The 21,541-nt window shown below is 45.1% G+C and overlaps 1 protein-coding gene across 1 annotated transcript; it reads left to right on the top strand.

The window, feature by feature from the left end:
- The first annotated feature begins 3,536 nt into the window (after positions 1 to 3,536).
- Positions 3,537 to 7,879, top strand: LOC118473209 (serine/threonine-protein phosphatase 7 long form homolog). The gene is made up of 4 exons (XM_035961978.1): positions 3,537 to 3,637; positions 3,729 to 3,937; positions 4,020 to 4,151; positions 7,861 to 7,879. The coding sequence occupies exons 1-4, from the start codon at positions 3,635 to 3,637 to the stop codon at positions 7,877 to 7,879; spliced, it is 363 nt and encodes a 120-aa protein (XP_035817871.1). The 5' UTR covers positions 3,537 to 3,634.
- The last annotated feature ends 13,662 nt before the right edge of the window (positions 7,880 to 21,541 follow it).

The following is a 21,541-nucleotide window of genomic DNA, read 5'->3' as shown; positions in this document are numbered from 1 at the left end:
ACAAATGCCAAATGCATCTCGTATTGAAGCTCCTTTGGTAGAGCTTCATGAAGAAGTCGTTGTTGTGCCCGATGCTCAATCGGGTCCGCACGAGTATGGGATTTCTCGTCCTATTCCCGGCGTTTGTGGGGCTTCTAATGCGGTGGTACCCCCCCAAGAGATCCCATTGACCCAGGATCCAGTTCACGATCATCCTAGTAAGTGTCTTCGACACATTGTTCGTATCCATCGTTATTTCGTTTGATTAGACTTTTTAATGTGGTTTTTCTTGCTCCGACACGATGCAGGATCTCCACATATGGATAATGTTGCTTATCTTGATGTGCCTGTGTCATATAATATGGACAACATATGCAGGGCATCCAATAGTGTTGATGTTCAGATTGAGGATGAGGAGGAGCCATATGAGGCTGCACGGGCCTTAGATTCTGATGATGACCGTCCGGTTCAAGAAATGACGGAGCAAGAAATTGAACTCATAAGACGTTTGTGTCCGGAGCGAGACCCTGCAGTACATGAATTTAGCAGTTTAAGTCATTCCACCCGTGCTTATGCTGAAGGACGTGACGATGAACTGCTAGAGGCTCCGGATAACGCCGACAGCATTGAGATTAAGGTAGGCTTACTTTTCAAGGACCTGCCTACACTGAGACGATGGCTACAGGAATATTCAGTGAACCGGAAGAGGCCGTTCAAGGTGAGACATTCGTATGCACAGCGTCGTTACACTGTTGTGTGCGAGGTGTCGGAATGTAATTGGAGGGTATGTGCCCGAAGGCAGAAGGACACCAGAAAGTTTAAGATCACCAAAATTGTAGGTCCACACACTTGTGCCCAGACAGAGCTGAGCACTAAGCATCGTCAGTTGACATCTACCCTGATTGCGAAAAGGATATTGGGGATATTGAAGGGTCAGCCAAACTTGAAGGTGAAGTCAATTATGACCATGACTTCGGAGCTGTTTGGTTACAAGATCAAATATGGGAAAGCATGGAGGGCAAAGCAGCGAGCATGGAAGATGATATACGGGGATTGGGAGGAGGGTTATGAGAAGTTACCAGCATTGTTCAATGCAATGAAAGCAAAAAACCCAGGCATGCATTACGAGTACATCCCCAAACCTAATGAATGGAGGAACGGCAGAGAGATATTTTTTCGTGCTTTCTGGTGTTTCTCGCAGTGCGTAGAGGCCTTCAGGCATTGTCGTCCCGTGCTCTCTATTGATGGTACTTTTCTGCTTGGGAAGTATAAGGGCACATTGTTGGTTGCCATATCATGCGACGCAGACAACGCACTGGTTCCTTTGGCATTTGCTCTGGTGGAGAGAGAGAACAGAGATAGTTGGTCTTGGTTCTTGCGGCTTGTACGCATCCATGTCGTAGGCCCTGGACGCGAGGTTGGTGTCATATCTGACAGACACCAAGGTATTCTTAATGCAGTGCAAGAGCAGATTCCTGGCTACGCACCCATGCACCACAGATGGTGCACTCGACATCTAGCAGAAAATCTTCTTCGAAAAGATCATAGCAAGGCTAACTTCCCCCTTTTTGAGGAGGTATGTCGACAGTTGGAGGTTTCGTTTTTCGAGGATAAGTTGAAGGAACTAAAAGATGCAACAAATGTTGAAGGTAAGAACTGGATTGCTGAGGGAACCGCAGAAATGGACAAGGGCCTACGACGAAGGTGGCTGGCGGTTCGAGTTTCAGACTAGCAACATGGCCGAGTCATTTAACAGTGTGCTCAAGGGTATACGGGGCATGCCAGTCAATGTTATAGTAACATTCACTTTTTATAGGCTTGTGGCTTGGTTTAATGAGAGACACGCGCAGGCCAAGGCAATGCAGACCCGAGGGCAGAGATGGGCACCTAAACCAACATCACACCTTAATAATGCAAAGGAACGTGCCCATAGACATGAGGTACAATGCTTTGATGAGGAGTTGGGTAAATACGAGGTAACAACACTAGGCGGCATAACTTCCGACGGTGAGGTGCGACCTTCGAGGACACATGTCGTGTTACTTGATGCATTCTGGTGCGGATGTGGTAAACCTAGACAATACCATTTTCCATGTTCTCATTATGTTGCGGCCGCACGTCATCGTAACTTTGCATTTGAGAGCAGAATACCTTCTGAGTTCAGTGTAGAGAGCTTAGTACGTACCTGGAGCCCTCGTTTTGAGCCATTTCTTGATGAGTCACAATGGCCAACGTACACCGGTCCAGTATACGTTGCTGATCCAGCGCATCGATGGGACAAACGTGGTAGTAGGAAAAGGAGCCGGTGCAACATGGTTATGGATCAGGTTTCCGGTCGCAGTAAGAGAGGTCGAGCGTCCCCCTTTCTCGTGGACCCAGAGCAGAATGAATGCGGAAAATGCGGTAGACTTGGCCACAACTCACGTACATGCATTTGGACACTTAGTCAGGTGTGATATATTTGTTTATACACAAATTTTATTCTAATATGTCGATGTTTTTGTTACACTTTGTACACAAGTTATATTCTAATATGTTGATATCTTAATTTGCAGGATGGCGCAGTTCCACTTGCTGGACCCTCACTACGACGAGCACCACAGGGGCCGTCTCACCGCAGAGGGAGAGGTAATATTTTGTACATAAATTAAATTTTCGAATTAATATATGCGACCTATATTTGACTAACGAAAATTCTTTTGATTGATAGGTGTTGCCCGTTCTGCGGGTCCGGACCCACGACCGGTTTCTGGAGGAGATGAGGTACGATGAGAGGTACACTCCTCTCCTACAGAGGGCTGGCTTGGACGTCTTATCGTACCAGGTCCGCCGTGGGCTGCCCACTTTCAACCCAGCGGCGTTGACGGCTCTGGTCGACAGGTAAAGACTTCTCTAGTTGTTTAATATTTACAATTATCAAATCTACTTTGCATACTAATGATTTTGTATTCATTTGTCTTCCAATAGGTGGCGGCCAGAGACTCACACTTTCCACCTTCCCTGCGGTGAGATGACCGTGACGCTTGAAGATTGCCAGAAGATTCTTGGTCTCAGCATTATGGGTCGTCCAGTGACCGGTCAGGCATCACCAGGCGGTTGGAGGCAGAGGGTGGAGGCCTTTCTTGGGAGACTGCTTCCGGATGAGCTACGAGGTAGCCACAACACCGGAGTCCCACTGACCTGGCTTAGGCAGACCTTTGGGCAGTGTCCACCTGGTGCAGATGAGCAGACGGTTGGATACCATTGTCGAGCTTGGATCCTCCATCTCTTTGGTTCAGTTCTTTTTCCAGACGCGACAGGCGACAGCGCGTCATGGATGTTTCTGCCCTGCCTGACTGACTGGGATACGACCGGAGGTTACAGCTGGGCTTCAGCAGTGTTGGCCTTCCTATACAGGCAACTTTGCGAGGCTTGTCGTCGTTCGTCGAGGACCGCCAGCTTAGGTGGATGTGTCTACCTACTACAGCTGTGGATGTGGGCACACATACCCGTCGGACGACCCAGAGAGTTTCCTCCTCGTGAGTGGTTCGTGGTAGCCGGACATCGGCTTAAGCCCACGGCTGCTTACCGCTGGGACCAGGTCGAGGAGCCATTCGCACGACACCAGCGTGCTTACGTGGAGTACTCAAACGAGCTCGACGCACTTACTCCTTCGATGGTGAGTTGTCTCCTTTATCTTTTTACATGTCCTTTCTACTTTTATCGCACGACACCAGCGTGCTTACGTGGGCTTTCTAAAACTTTTGCAGGTGACTTGGCAACCGTATCTTGATCCATATTTCGCCAGCATACAGTTGAGCAGCATGTGCTCAATAGACGAGAACCTCTACCTCATGAGGTGTCCACTCATCTGTTTTTATGCTGTTGAGTACCACTTGCCCCACAGAGTTGCTCGACAGTTCGGATTGCGCCAGGAGTTTCCGGTGGAGCCATTCTCGACTTCAATACAACTTCATAAGTGAGTTACTACATGCACTTGTTATTCTAACTAATAATTGAAATATCAGTTAGTCGCTAATATATGGTTCTAACTTTTGCAGGTTCGACAGACAGAGACAAAAGAAGGTCACGGACTTCGAGACGCACCATCGTGATTACATTGATGAATGGGACCAGCAGGGGGATCTTAACTATGAGAATGACCAGGCGCACACAAACTACAACTTTCAGAGGTATTTGATTTGGTATTCTGGTGTGACTAGGTGCAAGCTGAAGGGACAGTGGACAGCTGCAGACTACGCCGAGCAAGAATCGTCAGACGACGAAGACACAGCTTTCGACATAGCTGCTCGGCACGGGACCCAAATTGAGGCTGCTCCAATCCTTGATAGAGTGGTAACTATTTCTTTACTAAAATTAGAGATTTCAATTCAATGTTTTATGTCTAGTTTTGAGCATCCTAATGTCTTAACTTGTGATAGGGAAACTCTATGCTCGTATCTGTTGTTGAACTCAAGCGTATCTCACAGAGAACTTCAGATACTACTACACTATCGTTACTATCAGTGAGTATCAATGTCTAACAGAAAACTTGTTTATTTGTATGTTGTAACATATGTCTTTAACTGTACATTTCGATTACAGAGGGTATCACGTCGTCTTCGTCGAGCAGCAGCTCGGTGTGGATGCCGGTCTCTAGCGGGCGTTGACGTGCAGCTGCCTGTGCCTCGTATGCAGCAGGATGTTCAGCCTCCCATTTCTGCAGTTGGACCATCTACAGCAGGACTCAGCTCGTCGCGATCGACGCGGGACACGTTTGAGAACGTGGCCCAGGACGACGAGGACGATGACGACGACGACGACGACGACGCTGGCGCTGGCGCCGCAGGTCAGGTGGAGATTGGACCATCTCAGTTGCAGGATGCTCCTACAACTCAGCCATCACAGCTGACACCACGTAGAAGGCGTCCACGAGACCCTTACACTCCAGGCACCGACGCTCTTGGGGCCAAGGGCAAGGGTAAGACTAGGAGGAAATGAATACTGTTGTGATGTTGGTCTCTATCCTGAAAACTGTGTGATTTGGACTCTTGCTGGAGACGTTGTAATATGAACTATGTTATGTGTTTTGGACTATGTGTTGTAGAACTTGTATTTTGGACTTTGTTTGTGGACATTGTATGAAGAACTATTCTCTGTGGATGTTTTTATATTCGATGTTATTTTGTGATGTATTATATGTTGAAATGCTTATATGTCTTATAATATGTGATTATTTGAACTGTGGTTGTTAATAAAACAAGGGGAACTCTTGCAAAAAATTTTTGTGAACTGTAAAAAACATAATAACCAATAAGTAACGCATCTTTAGAGTTCTAAATTATTTTTGATACGTAAATACTACATAATAGGCTACAATTCTTCAGTCTGAATCACAATCTATGAGTAACTCATCTTCGGAGTCATCCGTCGCGCAATCCTCAACAACAACCTCATTCCACTTGCTGCATTGTCCTGCATCACACTTGTCACCAGTTCTTTTGTAATAATTAGCTTCTGCTTCATCTGCAGCTTGGGATAATAGCTCATCCTCAGCCTCAGCCTCATCAGACTTCTTCTTGTAATAAGCTGCCTCTACCTCTGCGGCGGCCTGAGACATAAACTCATCCTCTTCCTCTTGAGCACGTAATCCTGCCTCAGCTAGTGCGATGAGCTCACTCAACCTTGACGTGTCGTCCTCCTCTTCTTCATGTAATCCTGCCTCTGCGAGGGCGATAAGCTCACTCAATCTAGATGTGTCATCGTCCTCCTCCTCCATCAGCTCAACCGTTGCCATTTTATCCTGAACATATCTCGCATGCGCCTCATCGGCCAAATAGTTTACGCCGCTTCCAATCTCTACAAATATAATGAGAAAATTAAGTTAGCAAAGTCAGGATAAATAAATTGTACTAACATAATTATAATATCATTTATCTCACTTACTTCCCTTGAGGCGATCAGCAAGATTATCCAACATCTGTTTCTCGGCTTGAGCCGCTTCCCATTCCCTTGCATCTTGTGCTCTCTTCTCATCTGCCGCCTTCAACCTCCTATACTCTGCACGCTTCGGGCTATCATAAAAGGCAGATTTTGCTTCCCTACGCATGTCGCGTATGCGATCGTTAATGTACGAATCGACGAGCCGAGATCCACAACGCATCTTCTGTCCCATTATTCTCTTGGACTCTATTGTGCGCATCACCTCTCCTTTGTCGTCGTAACTCTCCCAACTGCATTTCCTCGTCTCCTACAAAAAAATAGTAAGTACCGCTATAACATTACATCTGGTGCAAAAAAATACCAACCTCATCGTAATCGACCATATGTCCACAAAAATATCCAACACCAAGCTCCGAAGGAACTAATCCATACTTAGCTTCAATACCACATTTGCAGAGTACTGGATCAAATTTGACCTCTTCTGCCGCCCACCCCATGTATCTCTTTTCCTTTACCTCTGGCTCTGGCCAATGGGACAAAGGACCATACAACCACTCTCTGAAACGACACTTACACCACCCGTATGGCTGCAGGAGAAAAAATTAGTAATTAATTGTAAATAAAAACTAGTTCATACATTTAGCGTAGGAATGGGCTCACATAATCAATGTTCGGACAACAGAACTGCTTGTCATAGTCTTCGTCGATGACAGCACGGTCTCCACAATCGCATCGAGGCGGTGAGTCCATCCGTCTTTCTGTTGCTACCTCCTTCTCCGCATCCGTCATTGGTGGAGGATTCGGGGGAGGAGGTACCCAACGCTTAAAACGCTCATGACTGGTCCTTCCACTCAACCAATTAACGAAAAGAAGATATCGAGGGTCGAATTTATCAGGACCATCGATCCACTGGAAAAAGAAACACCTCTGATGTCCCTAAAATAATGGAAAGATGCACTATTACATATCTACAAAATAATGAATGCGAACAAAATTAAGTGACAAGTCATAAGCTACGTACGTCCAAAGTGCCACAAAGGTAGTAGCAGCGAGCAGCCGTGTCTGGATGTTGTGATTGATGTACCCAAGCCAGTCTGCCACAGTCACAGTTAGGCACGGGGAGTTCAGGAGGAACAGGAGCATCCTTACTAGATACGTCCGGATATAACTCCCGAGGACGACCTCTCTTCTGCCACAACGCCTCTCGGTACATGTCTTTCATCTAATAAACGATTATAATTATCACTTGTACCTATTATGCTTTATAATAAGTTTACACAAACTAATAATCGAAATGATAATATAATAGGTGTATACAAATTAATAAACTAACAACCTAATATACAAAACGAATCAGTTCGAAATCATACCTTGGTCTACGAAGTGAACCAACTCAAATCTTTGAATCTAGGAAATTTTTACGAAGTTTGGAAATGGGATGAAATGAGCTGCTCTCGGCCAGCCGCGTGGGTGTTTTTATAGGATTTCGTAGCTCGGCGCCAAGATCTGTGGCGCCGAGCTACGAGGCCGCGCCGCCGCCACGTCAGCGCCAGGTCAGCCCTGGACGCAACTAGCCGTTGCGGCCACGTCACAGCTCGGCGCCATAGGCTGTGGCGCCGAGCTGTGTTAGCTCGGCGCCACAGCCTATGGCGCCGAGCTAAGGGTCCAAACCTGCATTTAAAATTTTTTTAGGTCTAAACTTGATTTTACTTCTGTTTAAGGGCTAAAATACAAAAAATTCGGCATGTCTGAACACTGAGCAGCCCGAACCATCTCCCACTTCGTTGCCGATTAGTTTGACACAGCAACGCTGCTCCGATGAATTCCCCTTCCGTAGAAACCACACCCACACCACCGTCTCTTCGGAGACATCTGGTTAAAAAACGGACAAACTGTTCGCTTGTCTTAATCTAAACAGTTTCTATTGTTTTTACAGTATTTTGTCTTTATCTATTATAGCTACAATCCAAATAACTGATTTTAATCTGAAGCAAACAACCCGAAAGCACACATCGACATAGTGTGGTGTGTGTGCCACCACAACTAAGAGGAATCGAGTTTTTTCTCTTATGGACTCGTTCGCTTCTTCATTAAAATCGGGTGTGCCAATTCATAGCTATGGCCAGCAAACGACAACATCCATGAATATGAGGCAATGCAATATGATGCAAGGATACAATGTAATTGTTTTCCTTAAAACAACCACCAAACCTTCAACGTTAAGATAAAAAACACCACGATCTCCAATTGTTGTGTTGTAACTTTTAGAATTTGAAAACTCTAAGATACGTAAAACAAGGAGTAAAGTGCTCTGGGGTTGTGCCACTTAGGCCCACAACTAAGAAAACCCAGAAAAGAGGTCATGGAACTTCTCGGTCCATGCAAAACTATCCAAAGTCGAGTTTGCAAAACCGAATGCCAATTTGGCAATGCCACGTCGGAGCTACATGGGATTCTAAACTTGCATGTTGTGTCACATGCGTCCTCGAATTTGGATGTCGTGTCACTGGGGGGTCCCTAAACTTTCATTAGTGTCCTCTAATATGCACATGATGTCAAAATTCGGTTTACATGTTACAAAGGTATATCTTTCTCTTGTATATCTTAGCGTCATTTAGTAGTGATAATATTTTAATATCTCATCTACATGGCTAGAGTTGCTCATCCTTGTGTACATGTGAACTAAATCCTATATGTCTCAACATAAAAACATATTAGTCCACCTAAATTGTCACACATTCATCAAAATAAAGTAAGGACCTTTCAACCTCTCCCTTCTTGGTAATTGATGATAATTCTACAAACATAGAGAAACTAACCATAATCCAAGGTAGCACTTCACATAGTGTAAATTGCTAACCTGGTTTGGATTTTAGGTCACTTATCCAACTTTTAAGCTTTGTCGTTGTGATTTGAATAAGCACCATAAAACTTGATTTAGTAGTGATAATTTCACGTACATGTGTGCTTTAATAATTTAAATTTAAGCTTACACACATGCATGAATATGAAAATTGTGGGAAGATTATCACTACTAGATGATGCTAACGGTTATACAAGATAAAGATGTACATTTGTAACATGTATACCACTCATTTAAAAACATAATAATGATGTGTCATTGTAATACCCAAAAGTGTTAATCATGAGAATAGACTTGAAATTTGAAAGTCGCCTAGAGGGGGGGGGGGGGGGTGAATAGGGCGAACCTGAAATTTACAAAGTTAATCACAACTACAAGCCGGGTTAGCGTTAGAAATAGAAACGAGTCCGAGAGAGAGGGTGCAAAACAAATCATGAGCGAATAAAGAGTGAGACACGATGATTTGTTTTACCGAGGTTCGGTTCTTGCAAACCTACTCCCCGTTGAGGTGGTCACAAAGACCGGGTCTCTTTCAACCCTTTCCCTCTCTCAAACGGTCCCTCGGACCGAGTGAGCTTCTCTTCTCAATCAACCGGGAACCAAACTTCCCCGCAAGGACCACCACACAATTGGTGTCTCTTGCCTTGATTACAATTGAGATTGATCACAAGAATGAAGAAAGAAAAGAAGCGATCCAAGCGCAAGAGCTCAAATGAACACGACAAATCACTCTCTTTAATCACTAAAGCTTTGTGTGGAGTTGAGAGAGGATTTGATCTCTTTGATGTGTCTTGTATTGAATGCTAGCTCTTGTAAGGTGTAGAAGAGTGGAAAACTTGGATGACTTGAATGAGGGGTGGTTGGGGGTATTTATAACCCCAACCACCAAACTAGCCGTTGGTGGAGGCTGCTGTCGACGGGCGCACCGGACAGTCCGATGCGCCACCGGACACTGTCCGGTGCGCCAGCCACGTCACCAGGCCGAAGGGTTCCGACCGTTGGAGCTCTGTCTTGTGGGCCCGCCTGGCTGTCCGGTGGTGCACCGGACAGGCCCTGTAGGCTGTCCGGTGTGCCACCCGCGCGTGCTCTGCTCCTCTGCGCGCGCTGGCGCGCATTTAATGCGTTGCAGTCGACCGTTGCGCGCGAAGTAGTCGTTGCTCCGCTATCACACCGGACAGTCCGGTGTGCACCGGACATTGTCCGGTGACTCACCGGACGGTCCGGTGAATTATAGAGGAGCGGATTCCCGAAGCTGGCGAGTTCAGAGTCGCTTCTCCCTGAAGCACCGGACATTATCCGGTGGTGCACCGGACAGTCCGGTGAATTATAGCGGAGCGCCTCTGAGTTTTCCCGAAGGTGATGAGTTTAGCTTCAAGTCCCCTGGTGCACCGGACACTGTCCAGTGGCACACCGGACAGTCCGGTGCGCCAGACCAGGGCACACTTCGGTTATCCCTTGCTCTCTTTGTTGAACCATTTTCTTGGTCTTTTTCATTGGCTTTTTGTGAACCTTTGGCACCTGTAGAACTTATAGACTAGAGCAAACTAGTTAATCCAAATATTTGTGTTGGGCAATTCAACCACCAAAATCAATTAGGAAATAGGTGTAAGCCTAATTCCCTTTCAATCTCCCCCTTTTTGGTGATTGATGCCAACACAAACCAAAGCAAATATAGAAGTGCATAATTGAACTAGTTTGCATTATTATTAGTGCAAAGGTTACTTAGATTTGAGCTAATATATATTATCATAGGATATGCATGGATTGTTTCTTTTATTTTTAACATTTTGGACCATGCTTGCACCACTTGTTTTGTTTTTGCAAATTCTTTTGTAAAATCTTTTCAAAGACATTTTGCAACTAGTCAAAGGTAAATGAATAAGATTTTTGTGAAGCATTTATAAGATTTGAAAATTTTCTCCCCCTGTTTCAAATGCTTTTCCTTTGACTAAACAAAACTCCCCTTCAATAAAATTCTCCTCTTAGAGTTCAAGAGGGTTTTGAGATACCAATTTTTGAAGGTGCTACTTTCTCCCCCTTTTTGGATATAATAAGATACCAATTTGAAAAACTCTTTTTAAAATATGGTGGTGGTGCGGTCCTTTTGCTTTGGGCTAATACTTTCTCCCCCTTTGGCATGAATCGCCAAAAATGGATACTTTTGAGTGAAATATAAGCCCTTTAGAAATACTTTCTCCTCCTTTGGCAAACAATAAGATGAGTGAAGATTATACCAAAGACGGAGAGATGCTTGGAGCGATGCCGAAGGATGAGTTATAGAGTCGAGTGGAAGCCTTTGTCTTCACCGAAGACTCCAATTTCCTTTCAATATACCTATGACTTGGTTTGAAATATACTTGAAAACACATTAGTCATAGCATATAAAAGAGACATGATCAAAGGTATACTTATGAGCTATGTGTGCAAAACATCAAAAGAAATTCCTAGAATCAAGAATATTTAGCTCATGTCTAAGTTTGGTAAATGTTTGTTCATCTAGTGGCTTAGTAAAGATATCGGCTAATTGATCTTTAGTGTTAATATATGCAATCTCGATATCTCCCTTTTGTTGGTGATCCCTTAGAAAATGATACCGAATGGCTATGTGTTTAGTGCGGCTATGCTCAACGGGATTATCTGCCATGCGGATTACACTCTCATTATCACATAGAAGAGGAACTTTGGTTAATTTGTAACCATAGTCCCTGAGGGTTTGCCTCATCCAAAGCAATTGCGCGCAACAATGGCCTGCGGCAATATACTCGGCTTCGGCGGTAGAAAGAGCAACAGAATTTTGCTTCTTTGAAGCCCAAGACACCAAGGATCTTCCCAAGAACTGGCAAGTCCCCGAAGTGCTCTTTCTATTAATCTTACACCCCGCCCAATCGGCATCCGAATAACCAATTAAATCAAAAGTGGATCCCCTAGGATACCAAAGCCCAAACTTAGGCGTATAAGCCAAATATCTCAAGATTCGTTTTACGGCCGTAAGGTGAGCTTCCTTAGGGTCGGCTTGGAATCTTGCACACATGCATACGGAAAGCATAATGTCCGGTCGAGATGCACATAAATAGAGCAATGAACCTATCATCGACCGGTATACCTTTTGATCGACGGATTTACCTTCCGTGTCGAGGTCGAGATGCCCATTGGTTCCCATGGGTGTCTTGATGGGCTTGGCATCCTTCATTCCAAACTTGTTTAGAATGTCTTGAGTATACTTTGTTTGGCTAATGAAGGTGCCCTCTTGGAGTTGCTTTACTTGAAATCCCGAGAAGTACTTCAACTCCCCCATCATTGACATCTCGAATTTTTGTGTCATGATCCTACTAAATTCCTCACATGTAGATTCGTTAGTAGACCCAAATATAATATCATCAACGTAAATTTGGCATACGAACAAATCATTGTCAAGAGTTTTAGTAAATAAAGTAGGATCGACTTTTCCGACTTTGAAGCCATTAGCAATAAGGAAATCTCTTAGGCATTCATACCATGCTCTTGGGGCTTGCTTGAGCCCGTAAAGCGCCTTAGAGAGCCTATAGACATGGTTAGGGTACTCACTGTCTTCAAAGCCAGGAGGTTGCTCAACATAGACCTCTTCCTTGATTGGTCCATTGAGGAAGGCACTTTTCATGTCCATTTAGTAAAGCTTGAAGCCATGGTAAGTAGCATAGGCTAATAATATGCGAATTGACTCAAGCCTAGCTACGGGTGCATAGGTTTCACCAAAATCCAAACCTTCGACTTGGGAGTATCCTTTGGCCACAAGTCGGGCTTTGTTCCTTGTCACCACACCATGCTCGTCTTGCTTGTTGCGGAAGACCCACTTGGTTCCTACAACATTTTGGTTAGGACGTGGAACTAAATGCCATACCTCGTTCCTAGTGAAGTTGTTGAGCTCCTCTTGCATCGCCACCACCCAATCCGAATCTTGGAGTGCTTCCTCTACCCTGTGTGGCTCAATAGAGGAAACAAAAGAGTAATGCTCACAAAAATGTGCAACACGAGATCTAGTGGTTACCCCCTTATGAATGTCGCCGAGGATGGTGTCGACGGGGTGATCTCGTTGGATTGCTTGGTGGACTCTTAGGTGTGGCGGTCTTGGTTCTTCATCCTCCTTGTCTTGATCATTTGCATCTCCCCCTTGATCAATGCCGTCATCTTGAGGTAGCTCATCCTTTTGATCTTCTCCTTCATCAACTTGAGTCCCATCCTCAATTTGAGTTGGTGGAGATGCTTGCGTGGAGGAGGATGGTTGATCTTGTGCATTTGGAGACTCTTCGAATTCCTTAGGACACACATCTCCAATGGACATGTTCCTTAGCGCGATGTACGGAGCCTCTTCATCATCTATCTCATCAAGATCAACTTGCTCTACTTGAGATCCGTTAGTCTCATCAAACACAACGTCACAAGATACTTCAACTAGTCCTGAGGACTTGTTAAAGACTCTATATGCCCTTGTGTTTGAATCATATCCTAGTAAAAAGCCTTCTACAGTCTTAGGAGCAAATTTAGATTTTCTACCTCTTTTAACAAGAATAAAGCATTTGCTACCAAAGACTCTAAAATATGAAATATTGGGCTTTTTACCGGTTAGGAGTTCGTATGATGTCTTCTTGAGGATTCGGTGTAGATATAAACGGTTGATGGCGTAGCAGGCGGTGTTGACCGCCTCGGCCCAAAAACGATCCGATGTCTTGTACTCATCAAGCATGGTTCTTGCCATGTCCAATAGAGTTCTATTCTTCCTCTCCACTACACCATTTTGTTGTGGCGTGTAGGGAGAAGAGAACTCATGCTTGATGCCCTCCTCCTCAAGGAAGCCTTCAATTTGAGAGTTCTTGAACTCCGTCCCGTTATCGCTTCTAATTTTCTTGATCCTCAAGCCGAACTCGTTTTGAGCTCGTCTCAAGAATCCCTTTAAATTCTCTTGGGTTTGAGATTTTTCCTGCAAAAAGAATACCCAAGTGAAGCGAGAATAATCATCCACAATAACTAGACAGTACTTACTCCCGCCGATGCTTATGTAAGCAATCGGGCCGAATAGGTCCATGTGTAGGAGCTCCAGTGGCCTGTCAGTCGTCATGATGTTCTTATGTGGATGATGAACACCAACTTGCTTCCCTGCTTGGCATGCGCTACAAATCCTGTCTTTCTCAAAATGAACGTTTGTTAATCCTAAAATGTGCTCTCCCTTTAGAAGCTTATGAAGATTCTTCATCCCAACATGGGCTAGTCGGCGGTGCCAGAGCCAACCCATGTTAGTCTTAGCAATTAAGCAAGTGTCGAGTTCAGCTCTATCAAAATCTACCAAGTATAGCTGACCCTCTAACACTCCCTTAAATGCTACTGAATCATCACTTCTTCTAAAGACAGTGACACCTACATCAGTAAATAGACAGTTGTAGCCCATTTGACATAATTGCGAAACGGAAAGCAAGTTGTAATATAAAGAATCTACAAGAAAAACATTGGAAATGGAATGGTTAGGAGATATAGCTATTTTACCCAAACCTTTGACCAAACCTTGATTACCATCCCCGAATGTGATAGCTCGTTGGGGATCTTGGTTTTTCTCATATGAGGAGAACATATTCTTCTCCCCTATCATGTGGTTTGTGCACCCGCTATCGATGATCCAACTTGAACCCCCGGATGCATAAACCTACAAAACAAGTTTAGTTCTTGACTTTAGGTACTGAAAGGGAAATGTGCCCTTGGGCCATTTCTATGTATTTTGGTGATTGAGTGTCAACACAAGTGCTTTGGTGCTAATCTATGCAAAGTGGTGGACAAAGTGCAAATCATGTCAAAAGGTATGTTTCTAGACTTAGTACATTGTTTTATGGACTAATGTATTGTGTCTAAGTGCTGGAAACAGGAAAAATTGAATTGGAAATGAGATGGCTTTGTTCAGCCAAAGTCTGCTCAGTCTGGGTTCACCGGACTGTCCGGTGGTGCACCAGACAGTGTCCGGTGCGCCAGGCTGGCTCTGGCGAACAGGCTGCTCTCGGGACTTCGACGGCGATGTACGGCTATAATTCACCGGTCTGTCCGGTGGTGCACCGGACTGTCTGGTGAGTCGTTCACAGGCGAACTCGTCGCTCTCGGGAGATGATTAACGGCGTATGGCTAAAATTCACCGGTCTGTCCGGTGGTGCACCGGACTGTCCGGTGAGTCAACAGTCAGCCGGGGTAACGGTCGGCCGAGGATTTCGCGCGTGACGCGTGGCCGAGCCAACGGTCACATTGGTGCACCGGACTGTCCGGTGTGCACCGAACAGTGTCCGGTGCGCCAACGGCTCTCAGACTCCAACGGTCGGCTTCGCCAAATAAGGAAGGAGATCTGCACCGGACAGTGTCCGGTGGTGCACCGGACTGTCCGGTGCGCCAGTCGATAGAAGGCAAGATCTGCCTTCCAGGATTGCTCTCAACGGCTCCTAGCTGCCTTGGGGCTATAAAAGGGACCCCTAGGCGCATGGAGGAGAATACCAAGCATTCTTACAACATTCCTAAGCACCAAGACCTCGATTCCGCGCATTTGTTTCTTTGTGATAGCATATAGAGCTCTAGTGGAGTTGTGAACTCATTGGGTTGCGTTGCGAGCCCTTGTTGCGACTTGTGTGCGTATTGACACTCTGATTTTTGTGTCTTGTGTGCGTTGCTAATCCCTCCCTTGCTCCGTGCTTCTTTGTGAACTTCAAGTGTAAGGGCGAGAGGCTCCAAGTTGTGGAGATTCCTCGCAAACGGATTAAGAAAAGCAAGCAAAACACCGTGGTATTCAAGTGGGTCTTTGGACCGCTTGAGAGGGGTTGATTGCAACCCTCGTCCGTTGGGACGCCACAACGTGGAGTAGGCAAGCGTTGGTCTTGGCCGAACCACGGGATAACCACTGTGCCAACTCTGTGATTGATCTCTTGTGGTTATTGTGTTTTGTTGAGACTCCTCTCTAGCCACTTGGCGCTTATTGTGCTAACGCTTAACCAAGTTTTTGTGGCTTAAGTTTCAAGTTTACAGGATCACCTATTCACCCTCCCCCTCTAGGTGCTCTCAATTGGTATCAGAGCTGTTCTCTTCACAAAGGGACTAACCGCCCGAAGAGATGGATCCTAAGGGGAAGGGTATCGTGATCAACGATAAAGAGAAGGAATCCTTCGTCAACGAACCGAAGGATGACAAGCCTATCGACTCGGGCTCGGGCCATAGACGGAAAGATGGGAAGAAGAAGAAGACAAGGCGCATCAAGGAGATTGTCTACTACGACGACAACGACGAGTCATCTTCTTCCCAAAAGGACAACAACGACAACGACTACAAGAGAAGGAAACCGATTAATTCGAACTTTTCTTTTGACTACTCTCGTATTCCGCAAAGTACAAATACTCATTTGCTCTCCATTCCACTTAGCAAACCTCCTCACTTTGATGGAGAGGACTACGGATTTTGGAGCCACAAAATGTGTAGTCACCTGTTCTCTCTCCATCCGAGCATGTGGGAGATTGTGGAAAGTGGAATGAAATTTGATAGCTCGGATAGTCCTACGTCTATCAATGAACAGATTCATAGAAATGCACAAGCTACTACTGTGTTGTTAGCCTCGCTGTGCAGGGACGAATATCATAAGGTGAGCGGCTTGGACAATGCCAAGCAAATCTGGGACACCCTCAAGATCTCTCATGAGGGGAATGATGTCACCTTGCTCACCAAGATGGAGTTGATAGAGGGAGAGCTTGGAAGATTCGCGATGATAAGGGGCGAGGAGCCAACCCAAACATACAACCGGCTCAAGACCCTTATCAACAAAATAAGGAGCTACGGAAGCACGCGATGGACGGACCACGACGTCGTCCGCCTAATGCTGAGGTCATTTACCGTTCTTGATCCACATTTGGTGAATAATATTCGTGAGAATCCCAGGTACACCAAAATGTCGCCCGAAGAAGTTCTTGGAAAATTCGTAAGCGGGTGAATGATGATCAAGGAGGCGAGGTACGTGGACGACGCGTTGAACGGCCCAATCCATGAGCCTCAACCCATTGCTCTCAAGGCAACAAGGAGCAAGGAGGCGTTACCTAGCAAGGTGGCGCAAGTTGAGGCGGCAGGGCTCAATGATGAAGAGATGGCCCTCATCATCAAGCGCTTCAAGACGGCGCTTAAGGGTCGCAAGGACAGCCAAGCAAGACCAAGACAAAGGGGAAGCACTCATGCTTCAAATGTGGTAAGCTTGGTCATTTTATTGCTAACTGTCCCGATAATGAAAGTGACCAGGAAAAAGGAAACAAGAGGGAGAAGAAAAAGAACTACAAGAAGGCCAAGGGCGAAGCACATATCGGGAAGGAGTGGGATTCGGATTGCTCCTCCTCCGACTCCAAAAATGAAGGACTCGCCGCCACCGCCTTCAACAAGTCTTCCCTCTTCCCCAACGAGCGTCACACATGCCTCATGGCAAAGGAGAAGAAGGTATGTACTCGAGACAGTACTACTTATGATTCTTCTAGTGATAATGATTCTAGTGACGACGATGAAATAGATTATTCTAGTTTGTTCAAGGGATTGGATAAAACTAAAATAGATAAAATTAATGAATTGATTGATGCCTTGAATGAAAAGGATAGACTTTTAGAGAAACAAGAGGACCTTTTATATGAAGAACATGAAAAATTTGTTAGTGCACAAAAATCTCATGCTTTAGAAGTTAAGAGAAATGAAATGCTTTCTTATGAACTATCTATGTGTCATAAAACCATTGCTACTTTAAAAGGTGTTAATAATGATTTAAATGCTAAACTAGAAGTAGCAAATGAATCTAATTCTTGTGTAGAACATGTTATGATTTGCACTAGGTGTAAAGATTTTGATATTGATGCTTGTAGTGAACACCTAGTGTCAATTTCCAAATTAAATGATGAATTGGCTAGTCTTAATGCCCAACTTAAGACTAGCAAAAGTGATTTCGATAAGCTAAAATTTGCAAGGGATGCCTACACGATTGGTAGACACCCCTCAATAAAGGATGGACTTGGCTTCAAGAGGGAAGCCAAGGACTTAACAAGCCATAAGGCTCCCATCTCCACCAAGGAGAAAGGGAAGGCCCCTATGGCTAGTAGTGCTAAAAAGAACCATGCTTTTATGTACCATGATAGGAGACAATCTAGAAATGCTTATAGGAGTTATAATGCATATGATGCTTTTGATTCTCATGCCGTGTTTGCTTCTAGTTCTTCCTATGTGCATGATAGAAATGTTGGTAGGAGAATTGTTGTTCATAGTATGCCTAGGAGAAATGTTGTTAATGTTCCTAGGAAAGTCAATGAACCTTCTACGATATATCATGCTTGCAATGCTTCATTTACCATTTGTAGAAAGGGTAAGAAGGTAAATGCTAGGAAATTAGGGGCAAGATGCAAGGGAGATAAATCTTGCATTTGGGTCCCTAAGACAATTGTGACTAACCTTGTAGGACCCAACAAGAGTTGGGTACCTAAGACCCAAGCCTAAATTTGCCTTGCAGGTTTATGCATCCGGGGGCTCAAGCTGGATTATCGACTGCGGATGCACAAACCACATGACGGGGGAAAAGAGGATGTTCTCTTCCTACGTCAAGAACAAGGATCCCCAAGCTTCAATAATATTCGGTGATGGGAACCAAGGCAAGGTAAAAGGGTTAGGTAAAATTGCTATTTCATCTGAGCACTCTATTTCTAATGTGTTTTTAGTTGAGTCGCTTGGATATAATTTGTTATCTGTTAGTCAATTATGCAATATGGGATATAATTGTCTATTTACAAATGTAGATGTGTCTGTCTTTAGAAGATGTGATGGTTCACTAGCTTTTAAGGGTGTACTAGACGACAAACTTTATTTGATTGATTTTGCAAAAGAAGAGGCCGGTCTAGATGCATGCTTAATGGCTAAGACTTGCATGGGCTGGTTGTGGCATTGCCGCTTAGCACATGTGGGGATGAAGAACCTCCACAAGCTTCTAAAGGGAGAACACGTGATAGGTCTAACCAATGTATATTTCGAAAAAGATAGACCTTGTGCAGCTTGTCAAGCAGGGAAACAGGTGGGAGGCTCTCATCACACCAAAAATGTGATGACCACATCAAGACCCTTGGAGATGCTTCATATGGACCTCTTCGGACCCGTCGCCTATCTAAGTATAGGAGGAAGTAAGTATGGTCTTGTTATAGTTGATGATTTTTCCCGCTTCACTTGGGTATTCTTTTTGCAGGATAAATCTGAAACCCAATGGACCCTCAAGCGCTTCCTCAGGAGAGCTCAAAATGAGTTTGAGCTCAAAGTGAAGAAGATAAGGAGCGACAACGGGTCCGAATTCAAGAATCTTCAAGTGGAGTTCCTTGAGGAGGAAGGGATCAAGCACGAGTTCTCCGCTCCCTACACACCACAGCAAAATGGTGTGGTAGAGAGGAAGAATAGGACGCTCATTGATATGGCAAGGACTATGCTTGGAGAGTTCAAGACCCCCGAGCGTTTTTGGTCGGAAGCCGTGAACACGGCTTGCCACGCCATCAACAGGGTCTATCTTCACCGCCTCCTCAAGAAGACTTCATATGAGCTGCTAACTGGTAACAAACCCAATGTGTCTTATTTTCGTGTATTTGGGAGCAAGTGTTACATTCTTGTGAAGAAAGGTAGAACCTCTAAATTTGCTCCCAAAGCTGTAGAAGGGTTTTTATTAGGTTATGATTCAAATACAAAGGCGTATAGGGTCTTCAACAAATCATCAGGTTTGGTTGAAGTCTCTAGCGACGTTGTATTTGATGAGACTAATGGCTCTCCAAGAGAGCAAGTTGTTGATCTTGATGATGTAGATGAAGAAGACGTTCCAACAGCCGCGATACGCACCATGGCGATTGGAGATGTGCGGCCTCAGGAAAAATTGGAGCAAGATCAACCATCTTCCTCAACTATGGTGCATCCCCCAACCCAAGATGACGAACAGGTACCTCAAGTTGATGCGCATGATCAAGGGGGAGCACAGGATGTTCAAGTTGAAGAGAAAGAAGCACCTCAGGCACCTCCAACCCAAGTTCGAGCGACGATTCAAAGGGATCATCCCGTCGACCAAATATTGGGTGATATTAGCAAGGGAGTAACTACTCGCTCTAGATTAGTTAATTTTTGTGAGCATTACTCCTTTGTCTCTTCTATTGAGCCTTTCAGGGTAGAAGAGGCCTTGCTAGATCCGGACTAGGTGTTGGCCATGCAGGAGGAACTCAACAACTTCAAGCGCAATGAAGTTTGGACACTGGTGCCTCATCCCAAGCAAAATGTTGTGGGAACCAAATGGGTGTTCCGCAACAAACAGGACGAGCACGGGGTGGTGACAAGGAACAAGGCTCGACTTGTGGCAAAAGGTTATGCCCAAGTCGCAGATTTGGACTTTGAGGAGACGTTTGCTCCTGTGGCTAGGCTAGAATCAATTCGTATATTGCTAGCATATGCCGCTCACCATTCTTTCAGGTTGTACCAAATGGATGTGAAGAGTGCTTTCCTCAACGGGCCGATCAAGGAGGAGGTGTACGTGGAGCAACCCCCTGGCTTCGAGGATGAACGGTACCCCGACCACGTGTGTAAGCTCTCTAAGGCGCTCTATGGACTTAAGCAAGCCCCAAGAGCATGGTATGAATGCCTTAGAGACTTTTTAATTGCTAATGCTTTCAAGGTTGGGAAAGCCGATCCAACTCTTTTCACTAAGACTTGCGATGGTGATCTTTTTGTGTGCCAAATTTATGTCGATGACATAATATTTGGTTCTACTAACCAAAAGTCTTGTGAAGAGTTTAGCAGGGTGATGACGCAGAAATTCGAGATGTCGATGATGGGTGAGTTGAACTACTTCCTTGGGTTCCAAGTGAAGCAACTCAAGGATGGCACCTTCATCTCCCAAACGAAGTACACACAAGACTTGCTAAAGCGGGTTGGGATGAAGGACGCCAAGCCCGCAAAGACTCCGATGGGAACCGACGGACACACCGACCTCAACAAAGGAGGTAAGTCCGTTGATCAAAAGGCATATCGGTCTATGATAGGGTCTTTACTTTATTTGTGTGCTAGTAGACCGGATATTATGCTTAGCGTATGCATGTGTGCTAGATTTCAATCCGATCCTAAGGAGTGTCACTTAGTGGCTGTGAAGCGAATTCTTTGATATTTAGTCGCTACGCCTTGCTTCGAGATCTGGTATCCAAAGGGGTCTAACTTTGACTTGATTGGTTATTCAGATTCCAACTATGCTGGATGTAAGGTCGATAGGAAGAGTACATCGGGGACGTGCCAATTCTTAGGAAGGTCCCTGGTGTCGTGGAATTCTAAGAAACAAACTTCCGTTGCCCTATCCACCGCTGAGGCTGAGTACATTGCCGTAGGACAGTGTTGCGCGCAACTACTTTGGATGAGGCAAACCCTCCCGGACTTTGGCTACAATCTGAGCAAAGTCCCACTTCTATGTGACAATGGGAGTGCTATCCGAATAGCGGAAAATCCTATTGAGCACAGCCGCATAAAGCACATTGACATCCAGCATCACTTTTTGAGAGACCACCAGCAAAAGGGAGATATCGAAGTGTTTCATGTTAGCACCGAGAACCAGCTAGCCGATATCTTTACCAAGCCTCTAGATGAGAAGACCTTTTGCAGGCTACGTAGTGAGCTAAATGTCCTAGATTCGCGGAACCTGGATTGATTTATAGCATACATGTGTTTATGCCTTTGATCATATTCCTTATGCATTTTGCTGCTTACCGT

The sequence above is a fragment of the Zea mays genome, chromosome 8 (assembly GCF_902167145.1).
Source record: "Zea mays cultivar B73 chromosome 8, Zm-B73-REFERENCE-NAM-5.0, whole genome shotgun sequence".
Lineage (NCBI taxonomy): Eukaryota > Viridiplantae > Streptophyta > Magnoliopsida > Poales > Poaceae > Zea > Zea mays.
This window is presented reverse-complemented; position numbering and strand designations above follow the sequence as displayed.